Source organism: Manis pentadactyla, chromosome 14 (assembly GCF_030020395.1).
Source record: "Manis pentadactyla isolate mManPen7 chromosome 14, mManPen7.hap1, whole genome shotgun sequence".
Classification (NCBI taxonomy): domain Eukaryota; kingdom Metazoa; phylum Chordata; class Mammalia; order Pholidota; family Manidae; genus Manis; species Manis pentadactyla.
In genome coordinates this window covers 35,657,493-35,669,655 of record NC_080032.1, presented here as the reverse complement: position 1 = coordinate 35,669,655, position 12,163 = coordinate 35,657,493, and the positions used below count along the sequence as shown (strand labels likewise).

Below are 12,163 nucleotides of genomic sequence, written 5' to 3'. Positions count from 1 at the left end.
CACAGCCACACTGAAATTCACTCATCACATGAGCAAATAAGTTTATTGGAATAAATTCAATATTAACTATATGATATTTCTGTTATACAAAGTCTATCATAAAACATGATCAGAACCTTCTTAGTGTTTGAAAATGCTTCTAATTCAGTGGCTACCTAAGGTGAGCAGAACTAAGTGACTGGCAGCCAGGGGAAGAGGGCTTTACTGCATATCCTTCACATCGTTTGAATTTTGAACTTCTGTCAATCATTTATTTAAACTGCTAAAATTTTAATGGTGATAAGTAACTGAAAAGTTAGGGAACAGTGGAAAAATAAAGAGACTTGGTGATTAAAGAATTGAAATATGGAATCAGAACATTCTAAGTTTAAATCTTTATAAAAAAGCACAGTCAATACAAGTACCAAATGATTTCACTCATTGTGGAGTATAACAACAAAGCAAAAATGAAGGAACAAGGGGGGCCATCAGGTGAGAAATTGGGGATCAACAGAGGTGCGGCTTAGAACCTCACCCCCCTGTTTTGAGAGAAATCTTCTGCATCCGTGGATGTTTTCTTGTCCTTGTCTAGCTTGGATTAACACGTAGTCTACAGGCACACACCTGATCATCTACATTTGCTCTCTTACAACACTAAACTATGTTTTCTACCTTTATCTTGCATCTACCTACCACTTCAGCATTTTATTAAAAATAAAAATAATAATAATAATAAAGGGAGAAATGTGGGATCCACATATAAATCAAGTATAAAAATCAAACGAATATTCGTATTTGACCTGATAGTTTATAGTTCATAATGCGTGATCAAAACCAAAATTTCTGTGATGACTGCCCTTGTACTGTTCACCATGTAAGAGCTTATTCACTATGTAAGAATTTGCTCACCATGTAAGAACTTGTTTGTTATGCTTCAGAAGATTGGAGACTGACGGAATTAGGCTTGGGGTGCATTAATGATTGTGCATTGAGCATTGACTCCCCTATACAGAATTTTATTGTTGTTAACAACCATTTGATCAATAAATATGAGAGATGCCCTCTCAAAAAAAAAAAAGAAGGAATAAAACAGCAGCAGACTCACAGACTCCAAGAGGGGACTAGTGGTTACCAAAGGGAAGGGGTTGGGGGTAGGGAGAAGGGGATTAAGGGGCATTATAATTAGCACACACAATATAGCTAGGTCACGGGGGAAGGCCGTCATACAGCACGGAGAACACAAGTAATGACTCTATAGCATCTGACTACGCTGATAGACAGTGACTGCAATGGGGTGGGGGGGACTTGATAATATGGGTGAATGCTGAAACCACAATGTTAATCATGTGAAACCTTCGTAAGATTGTGTATCAATGACACCTTAATTTTTTAAAAAAAGATACATGTTAAAAAACTCCTATTTATTTTTCTCTTGAAAAAAAGCATGGTCAATAATATAAATAGGTAACTACAAGAAAAATTACTCCCTCTAAAGCTTTAGTATCATTATAAAATGGGGATAATTGTGTAGGAGAGAAAAAACTGACATGAATTTCCCTCACATTTATTAGAATGAATGCAGATCAACTCCCACATGGACACTTAAAGGGAATGACAACTTCAAAACCACAATGAGTTATCACCTCACAACAGTCAGAAATGACCACTATCCAAAAGACAAGAAATAACAAGTGTTGGTGGGAATGTGAAGAAAAGGGAACCCTCCCACACTGTTGGTGGGAATGTAAACTTGTGCACCACTATGAAAGCTGTATGGAGACTCCTCAAAAGACTAAAAATAGAAATACCATATAACCTAAGAATTCTACTTCTAGGAATTTACCAGAAGAAAAAAATCTCTGATTCGAAAAGATACATGCACCCTATGTCACCACCATATTATTTATAACAGCCGAGATATGGAAGCAACCAAAGTGTCCATCAATAGATAAATGGATGAGGAAGATGTTATATATACACACACACAAATGGAGTATTATTCAGCCACAAAAAAGAAATCTTACCATCTGTTACAACATGGATGGGCCTAGAGGGTATTATGCTAAGTGAAATAAACCAGGCAGAGAAATACAAATACCACATGATTTCACTTGTAAGTAGAATCTGAAAACAAAACAAAATGAACAAAATAGCAGTGGACTCATGTACACTGAGAAGTTACTGATGGTTACCACGGGGGAGGGTTTGGGGTGAGTGGGTGAAAGAGGTGAAGGGGGTAAAGAGGCACAAAATCTCAACCAAAATATAAATTAATCACAGGGATGAAAGTACAGCACACAGAATATAGTCAGTGGTTCTGTAACCACTTCCTATGTTAACAAATAGTAACTTAGTTGGGATGAGCATCTAATTGATGTAGGTAACTGTCAACTTACTACATTACATACTTGAAACAAATTCACATTGTATATCAATCATACTTCAATTAAAAAAGAAAAAAGGAATGACAAATTCAAGTGCCCTGCCTAATCCCTTCTCAAGTTTTTGTATCCTTTTCTCATAAACAAGGCAACACTGCCATTCTAATTTATTTTCTTTGGTGGAGCTGAAGAGTTCATCTGAATACAGGAAAATTGATTCATGAGCACTGAAACTGATTAACAATTCCTAAAAACAAAGAATAAACAAAATTACGTCAATACCTAACAGTCACACCATCAAATGCTGATGCACAGATGTTACAGAATGTGTCACTGAGGTATACTTTACAAGAACTTTGGTGCTGTTCCTGCTGAAAAATGAGATTTTACTGGAATCCCTGGATATAATTAATCAAGCCTAAATATCACTTTGTATATCTACACTTGATTCTCTTTACACTATATACTGCAGGAAAGACTTCTGTAAAAAACCAAAACTGCATATGCACTACAGAGAATGTGTCCTTTTGAAAAGTGACGATTAGCAGCTAAACCTGGGCCCTTGTTTGCTTTGCCAACTTAAAAGAGGCGGGTTGAGAGGAACTCAGCAACACCTCCATCAGGCCCAAACCTCAACTTAACCTCGAAAATGCCATGGATCCTCTTCTTTAGAAAAAGACAGACTTATAAAAATTTTGACTGTAATTTTAGGGGATTCATGAAAAATCTTGGGTTCACAAACTTTTGTCAGAGTGACATGCTAGGAGAAAAATCTGTATTAAGGTATTGTCACTTCTTTTCAGAAGATACATAAAAGTAATTTCCTTTATGTTTACAAGTATATTTTTAATGATTACTCAAATCTATGTATTTAAAAATTTGTCTACATATACACTTCACTCTTCCACATTTTTTCTTACAAGATGGGGAGAAATTAAGAAATAATTGAAAGATTAACGATGTCAGTGTGAGAGGTGAGAGAGAGGCCTCCTCCCAAAACCACATATAATATGAAAATACAGTTAATACAACTAATCCTGAAACAGCAACAGGAAAAACGGCTGTGCCAGACTGCATACACCTGGAAAAAAGAACAGACCTCACGGAACAGGGTAGCATATCAAAGCCATGATCCGCAGGGACCCAAGCCCTTCTGCCACCCCAGCTTACCGGCAGGAGGAAGAGAAACAGAGTGGGGAGGAGTGGAGGCCTAGAACTGCTGAACACCCAGCCCTGGAGATCTGCCCTGGGAGCATGAACCTACATTGCATGGTGCTCTGCAGATTAGTGGGGTTGGAAGCTAAGACAGGTAGAATGCCTGGAAAGACTGAAATTCCAGCCGCTTGTGGAAAACAGGGATCCACATCCAGCTGCTCTGGGACAAAAGAAAAACGGGCAGTCTGAGAGACTTCCTAACAGCAAAAGGGCTGCTAAAGGGGCAAGGACTGCACAAAGCTTGCTTACAAGAGACTCACCTCAAACCCAAAGTCTATAGGAACAAAGAAAGACTGAAGGAACAAAACAGCAGCAGAATCATAGAACCTAAGAATGGACTAACAGTTACCAAAGGGAAACAGACTGCTCAGGAGAAAGGGTAGGTGGACAAAATTGTCCAGGTACACTCTGCCCAGCAGGTTGGGAGCTTTTAGGAGCTCCAGGTGGTCCATCCCCGTGGCTGGCTATGCAGCTCCAAGGCCCCACACTGTGATATGCAGCCTGCTGTGCCTTCCTCCCAGCTAGCCAGCACTGGCTCACAAATTGGCAGCCCCTGCCCTGGCATCAGGCCAGCCAGAGGGAGGCCCTGCCTATGGCAGCTAAAAACTGAAAGCACAGAGGCTTACACCTGTGCACACGGCCCACTGGTCTGGCAGTGGAGACAGGCACAATAGCCAGGAAGCCGGAAACAGGTCTTTCCCCCCACAGGCACCAGCGCCACTCCCCTGCAACCCCCGACATCGCTCCAGGGGCTGAGCACCTCCAGAGAATAGAGCTTCTGGACACTAGAGGGCGCCACATACATACATGAAATGCCAAAGGAACCTATTTAAAACCCAAATCCCACAAACACAAGCATAAGGGCCAGATAAAAATGAACCCATCAATCTTCCTGAGATTACAAAATAAAAATCATAAACATGCTCATGGAGGTACAGAAAAATATTCAAGAACTCAGGAATGAACTCAGGACTGAGATTCAATCATTACGGAATGCAATATCTGAAATGAAACATACAATGGAGGAATTTAAAAGCAGATTAGATGCAGAAGAGACGGTAAATGGAACAGAAATTAGAGAAGAGGAATAATATAAAAAAGCTGAGGCACAGAGAGAAAAAAAGATCTCTGGAATGAAAGAATATTGAGAGAACTGTGTAACCAATCCAAACGGAACAATATTCGCATTATAGGGGTATCAGAAGAAGAGAGAGAAAAAGGGATAGACAGTGTCTTCAAGAAGGTAATTGCTAAAAACTTCCCCAATATGGGGAAGGAGATAGTCTCTCAGGCCATGGAGGTGCACAGATCTTCCAATACAAGGGACCCAAGGAAGACACCAAGACATATAATAATTAAAATGGCAAAGATCAAGGATAGGACAGACTTTTAAAAGCCAGAGAGAGAAAAAAAAAGATCACATACAAAGGAAAACCCATCAGGCTATCTCAACAGAAACCTTACAGGCCAAAAGGGAGTGGCATGATATATTTAATGCAGTGAAGCAGAAGGGCCTTGAACCAAGACTACTGTGCCCAGCAAGATTATCATTTAAATTTGAAGGAGGGATTAAACAATTTTCAGATAAGCAAAAGCTGAGAGAATGTACCTTCCACAAACTGTCTCCACAGTGTATTCTGGAGGGACTGCTATAGATGGAAGTGTTCCTAAGGCTGAATAGCTGTCACCAGAGGAAATAAAACCACAGTAAAGAAAGTAGAACAATTAATTACTAAGCAGATACAAAATCAAACCACTACCCCCAAAGTCAGTCAAGGGATAGACAAGGAATACAGAATATGATACCTAATATATAAAGAATGGAGGAGGAAGCAAAAGGAAGGAAAAAAAAAACATTAGATTGTGTTTGTAAAAGCATACTAAGTGAGTTAAATTAGACTGTTAGATAGTAAGGGAATTACCCGTGAACCTTTGGTAACCAGGAAACAAAAGCCTGCAATGGCAATAAGTACATACGTATCAATAATCACCTTAAATGCAAATGGTCTGTACGTACCAATCAAAAGACACAGAGTCACTGCATGGATTAAAAAAAAAAGACCCGTCTATATGCTGCCTACAAGAGACTCACTTCAAACCCAAAGATATACACAAACTAAAAGTGAAGGGATGGAAAAAGATATTTCATGCAACTAATAGTGAGAAAAAACCAGGAGCTGCAGTACTTGTATCAGACAAAATAGACTTCAAGACAAAGAAAGTAATGAGAGACAAAGAAGGACATTACATAATGAAAAGGGGTCAGTCCAACAAGAGGATATAACCATTATAAATATCTATGCACCCAACACAGGAGCACCTACATATATGAAACAAATACTAACAGAATTAAAGGGGGAAATAGAATGCAATGAATTCATTTTAGGAGACTTCAACAAACCACTCATGCCAAAGGACAGATTAACCAGACAAAAAATACATAAGGAGACAGAGGCACTGATCAACACATTAGAACAGATGGACCAAACAGTTATGTACAGAACACTCCACCCAAAAGTAGGAGGATACACATTCTTCTCAAGTGCACATGGAATATTTTCAAGAATAGATCACATACTAGACCACAAAGAGCCTCAGTAAATTCACAAAGATTGAAACTGTACTACCCAGCTTCTCAGACCACAAAGGTATGAAACTAGAAATTAATAACGCAAAGAAAATGAAAGCACCCACAAACACACGGAGGTTTAACAATAGGCTCCTAAATAATCAGTGGATCGATGACCAAATAAAAAACAGATCAAGCAATATATGGAGACAATGGCAATAATTTAACACTGTAAAACCTGTGAGACACAGCAAAGGCCATGCTAAGAGGGAAGTACACTGCAATATGGGCCTATCTCAGGAAAGAAGAACAATCCCACATGAACAGTCTAAACTTACTTAACAAAACTAGAAAAAGAAGAACAAATGAGGCCCAAAGTCAGTAGAAGGACGGACATAATAAAGATCAGAGCAGAAATAAATAAAATTGACAAGAATAAAACAATAGAAATAATCAATGAAAGCAGGAGCTGGTTCTTTGAGAAAATAAACAAAATAGACAAACCCCTAGCCAGACTTATCAAGAAAAAAATACTCTACACACATAAACACAATCAGAAATGAGAAAGGAAAAATCACTATGGATGCCACAGAAATATAAAGAATTATGAGAGAATACTATGAAAAATTACATGCTAACAAACTGGATAACCTAGAAGAAATGGACAACTTTCTAGAAAAATACAACCTTCCAACTCTGACCCAGGAAGAAACAGAAAATCTGAACAGACCAATTACTAGCAATGAAATTGAACTGGTAATCAAAAAACTACCTGAAAACAAAATTCCTGGACCAGATGGCTTCACCACTGAATTTTATCAAACATTTAGTGAAGACTAATACCCGTCCTCCTTAAAGTTTTCCAAAAAGTAGAAGAGGAGGGAATACTCCTAAATTCATTCTATGAGACCAGCAACACTCTAACACCAAAACCAGGCAAAGACACCACAGATAGTGGATGTGACTCTTCAATATGAACTCTTTGTTTCTAGTTTAACAGTTATAGTCATAAACTTTGGGTATTCCTCAGGCCAAGAGACACATCCAACACATTCCTTAAAGGGCGGAGGGGCCCACATGTACATGCATGCCCACATTAATCCCATGGGATGTACAAAATGGAATTTATACAATATTCCCCAACAGAAATTCAGGGTACTTCCTTTTCTGTCATTAGAAATACTGCTTGGCCCTCCATTGTTTCTCCGGATATTTTTATGTCTAAAACAGATTTCCACATAGAAACTTTAAGGTTCTTTCAATTATGAATGAAATACAAATATGAATCTAATAAACTGAATGCCCACCCAAATACTGATGTTAACAACAAAGGGTACTGTGCTACAAACAGTAGAATGAGTTGAAGTAAAACTTCATATATCCTAAATTTATGTATCAAATTAAGTTATAAATAAGCCTTTCTTCCACATTTCAGAATATTAATCACAAGTCTAAATTCTACAGCTCTTTCCAAAAGTTCAAGGAATTAATAAAGACTCTAATGACAGAAAATAATCGCAATATACTCTTAAGTGAACAGACGTTTTAATTCCATTTTTTGAAAAAATAAAATCAATATGAACACAAGAAAATATACCCAAATTGTTGATATCATCTTGGTGGGATACAACTGCAGTCAATTTCCAGCTTTATCCCAGGACATATTGCCTAATTTTTCTACAATAAGTATACACTATGGTTATAACAATAGAAATGTTCAACTTTAAAAAAAAATAGGAGTTCAACATGTTTTCAGTGTTGTATCCATCAAATTCATTCCACATAACACAGTACTTTTATTTACACTGCTAAGTTACCCTGGCCTGTACCCAAACTGCTGAGAGCACCTCAGGAAAATTCCCTATATTTCCCAAAAGTAAAGTCTACACCACTCCCATCATCTCTATTTTCCATTCTGCCCACTCTTTCATATCGCTAAAACATAATGTTATCATCAAGTATAGACAAGATACAGGTAGAAAAAATTTGACACGGTTTACTTGAGCTACAGACTCTATCTTGGTGCAGCTTATGTCTATTTTCAGCACAAACTTGCTTCATGCCTGAGGCCCAGGTTCCTTGCTAGCTGAACTTCTCATTCATTCTCAAGTTCCATATTGAAACTGTTCCTAAAATAACTGACATCCTTTCCTACTTACTCCTCCTTTGGATTTTGTCTGAAAAACCCTATAATATATCGTGTTCCACAGACCCTCTTCATGCAAATCAGCTTCTACAACCTATTACTCTGTTAGCTCACAATACAATTCCCACAATTTCTGTTAACTTCAGTTGTAAATTTTAAGAAAAAAATCTAATTTTAAATTATTACCAGTAATCTAGGCTACAATGCCAAAACACTTATTTTGGATTTTTATAAATTCTTATATAAAAAGACTTACTAGCCCTACTAACCTTGGTTCAAGTAAGTGAGCGTTTCATCATGCAGCTTTACTGCTGGTGATGTTGCGGCGCACATCACATACTGAAAGGGGGGGTGTTCAGTGTCACCATCCAATGGAAGGCTGGAATCTTCTTGCTTGAAAATGGGCAATGCCAGCACATCACTGAAAAGCAAAAAAGCAACACCAACTTCACTTAAGATTTCAAATATTTAAAAGCATGTGAAAACATTTAAAGGTAGTTTAACATTGAAGATCAGGTATGTAGAATAAAGAACTCTAATGCTAATCTACTCCACCAAAACAGAGTATTCAATAACCCCTGTCTCAGTGTGGGTGTTGGAGGAAGGGAAGCAGCTATGATTAAGCAGATGAAATAAGTATTTCCTAGTTAATAAAATCCATGCTACTGATAAAGAGATGAGGCTAACAATATATATGGTATGTCTTGTTACTCAAACAGTTCTTTAAAAATTTTAATTCCATATTATCTCTATAAAAAAGTAGCACGTCAACACTGATAGGGAGTGACTGCAATGGGATATGGCGGGGACTCGATAATATGGGTGAATGTAGTAAACACAATGTTTTTCATGTGAAACCTTCAAAGGAGTGTATATTGATAATAAAAAACGATCATTTTCTCATAGTGATAAAAAATTTCAGTACTATAACCTGCTAAAAAAGATATTTTACATGTTTGGAACATTCATATCATTTTAAATAGACCAACTCTTATGGTAGTAGGTACCTTTCTGTGTACATTCATGCTTTATTCCTGTGTACTGCCTTTTATCCACTATTAAACATGATGGAAAATATTTCAGCCCTCAAAAAAAAAAAAAAAAAGGCAAGTCAGGAGTGTGTAGCTACCTCTTTTGAAAGATAGGTCACATTAGCACCATGAAGTCATAAAGAGGGATTTGATTAAAATGGTACTTTACAAAAGGTTCCCTTCTGGGCCCTACCAGTGCTGAGAGCATAAAGCCTCCCTCAGGCTGAGTCCAAAACAATGACTGCCTCTGAGAAGTCAACAGTTACAATACAAACAGCTATTTTTTCCCCCAAGGATAACTTGGGACAGGGATTGGCAGTGAGATGGTGGGCGGGGCTTCTGGGGCACTGTCTCTATTAACCTGGATGGTAAAAAAAAAAGATAGTTTGGTTTGCCTTTTTTTTAAAACAGCTGAGACATATATATATCATAAAATTCGCTCTTTTAAAGTGTATCATTCAAAGGGTCTTGGTAGATTCACAGAGTTGTACAGTCATCACCACTAATTCCAGAACATTTTCATCACCTCAAAAATAAATCTCATACCCGTCAGCAGTCACTCGCCAACCCTGTCCCTCACCCTACCCCTCGCTTGGCAACCATGGTTCTACTTTGTCTCTGTGGACTTGCCTATTCTGGACATTTAATGCAAACAGAATCATGCAGCCTCTTGTGACTAGCTTCTCAGGATGTTTCTGAAGTACATCCATGTTATATAGCATGCATCAGTACTTCATGCCTCTTCATGAATGAACACTCCACTGTAGGACCGACCGCCTTGTTTATCCATCTATCGAATGACGGACATTTGGGTTGTTTCTACTTGTTGGCAATTATGAATAACGTTGCTATGAACACTTGCATAAGTTTTTGTGTAGACATATGTTTAATTCCCGTGGGTAGACACCTAGAAGCAGAATTCCTGGGTCATATGTTAACTGTTTAACTTTTTGAGGAACTGCCAAACTGTTTTCCAAAGGGGCTATACCATTTTACATCCCCACCATTAATATATGAACTGCTTCTTGAGAAAATTCACTGTGCTGTATGTACATCTTTATCTTGATCATTTTTCTAGTTTCATTCCCCAATAAAAATAAAATCAATCCAAATGAATAACTACTATATCAACACCAATAGCAAAGGCTTGTCTGAATTGCTTATTTTCTCGCAAGCTGTTGACTCAGATATTCGACCAGCCTATTTTAATTAAATTCAGTGTAAAACAAAATGTGGAAATAAATAAAGTGGAAGGAAGCCCTGCATTCCCTCCTCCCCACATGCATTTCTATTGAAGCACTAGACTGATTATTCTGAGACAAAATTATCTACTAATTCTCCTCTTTTATTTATACCTGGGAATTGCCAAAACACTGGTTAAGTACCCAAGTGCAACAGAAGCACACACAGGCAGCAAGGTCGCCAGCCCCCCTCTAGAGCTCTTGTCAGCGCTGTGTCCTGGGCTTTTGTCCCACCTAAGCAGGACTGAGATAAAAACCTTGGGGCAGATATGACAACTTTTCAGGAGACTTATAAATGGCACTTTAAGCCTCATATCAGCTCTCTTTGAAAAACAACCACAACAGTCAAAATGGCTCCAGCAGTAGATGTAAATAAAAATATTCTGATATCCCATCAGTAGATGAATGGATAAAGAAGATGTGGTACATATACCCAATGGAATATTATTCAGCCATAAGAAGAAAACAAATCCTACCATTTGCAACAACATGGATGGAGCTAGAGGGTATTTATGCTCAGTGAAATAAGCCAGGTGGAGAAAGACAAGTACCAAATTATTTCACTCATATGTGGAGTGTAAGAACAAAGAAAAAACTGAAGGAACAAAATAGCAGCAGATTCACAGAGCCCAGGAATGGACTAACAGTTACCAAAGGGAAAGGGAATGGGAAGGATGGGTGGGAAGGGAGGGATAAGAGGGTGGCGGGGGGAGGAAGAAAGGGTGCATTATGATTAGCATGTGGGGGGAGGCATGGGGAGAGCTGTGCAACACAGAGAAGACAAGTAGTGATTCTACAGCATCTTACTACACTGATGGGCAGTGACTGTAATGGGGGTTGTGGGGGGGACTTGGTGAAGGGGGGAACCTAGTAAACATAATGTTCCTCATGCAATTATAGATTAATGATACCAAAAAAAAAATTCTGATATCATATATATGTAAGCATTTAAAGCTCTCTTGGTGAGAAGGAAAACAGAAATGGGATGAAAACTATGACTCAGAAGCATTAGTTAATTATACTGAAAAGTGACATAGGTTATAATTTTAAATCTCAATGCTAACCGCTTCAGTTGACCATTAAATACAGGTCATCAAAATGTGACATAAGATTGCAGAATGGCACTCATAAATAACCTGTCACATGTAACACATAAAACTTTATTTGTTCCAGGTCCTAGAAGGCAACCACTATTTTATTCACTTGATGATCCACACAGGAAATACTATGTCAAAGTAGGTGGTAAATGATTCCTTAATAAACTTAACATGTGAACAAGTTAATGACCACTTGCTACTGCAATCCCAATTAATTTTGCTTAATTAGAATGAAAATACATTTCAATCAACACAGCAGCCAGAGTGATTCTCTTCTCAGACGGTGTCATTCCTTTGAGCCTCTATAGGCTTACTGTCAATCAGATCCTTAAAAGGTCCTACAAGGCCCTGTGCAATCTGCTCTTCCCTCTTCTTCCCACCCTCTGCCCTTCTGCCCTTCTGCCCCTCTGCCCCAGCCACGCCGGCCTCCTTCCCTGCCTTGTACAGGGCCTTTGTACTGGCTCTCCTCTTCTGATGTCCTCCTGACTCACTTTACAAATGCCC

General features: G+C 38.3%; 1 protein-coding gene across 3 annotated transcripts in view; it reads right to left on the bottom strand.

Annotated features, from left to right (window-relative positions):
- The window catches only part of UBP1 (upstream binding protein 1), a 58,436-nt gene that overhangs the window by 32,382 nt on the left and 13,891 nt on the right, over window positions 1–12,163 (bottom strand). For 2 of the 3 annotated variants that reach the window (XM_036892198.2, XM_036892206.2), the window contains one exon: window positions 8,560–8,711. In XM_036892198.2, coding sequence (XP_036748093.1) covers window positions 8,560–8,711 — 152 coding nt within the window. Of the gene's footprint in view, window positions 1–8,559; window positions 8,712–9,297; window positions 9,327–12,163 lie in introns of those variants that run through there. The other variant, XM_057492494.1, reaches the window with a different exon arrangement.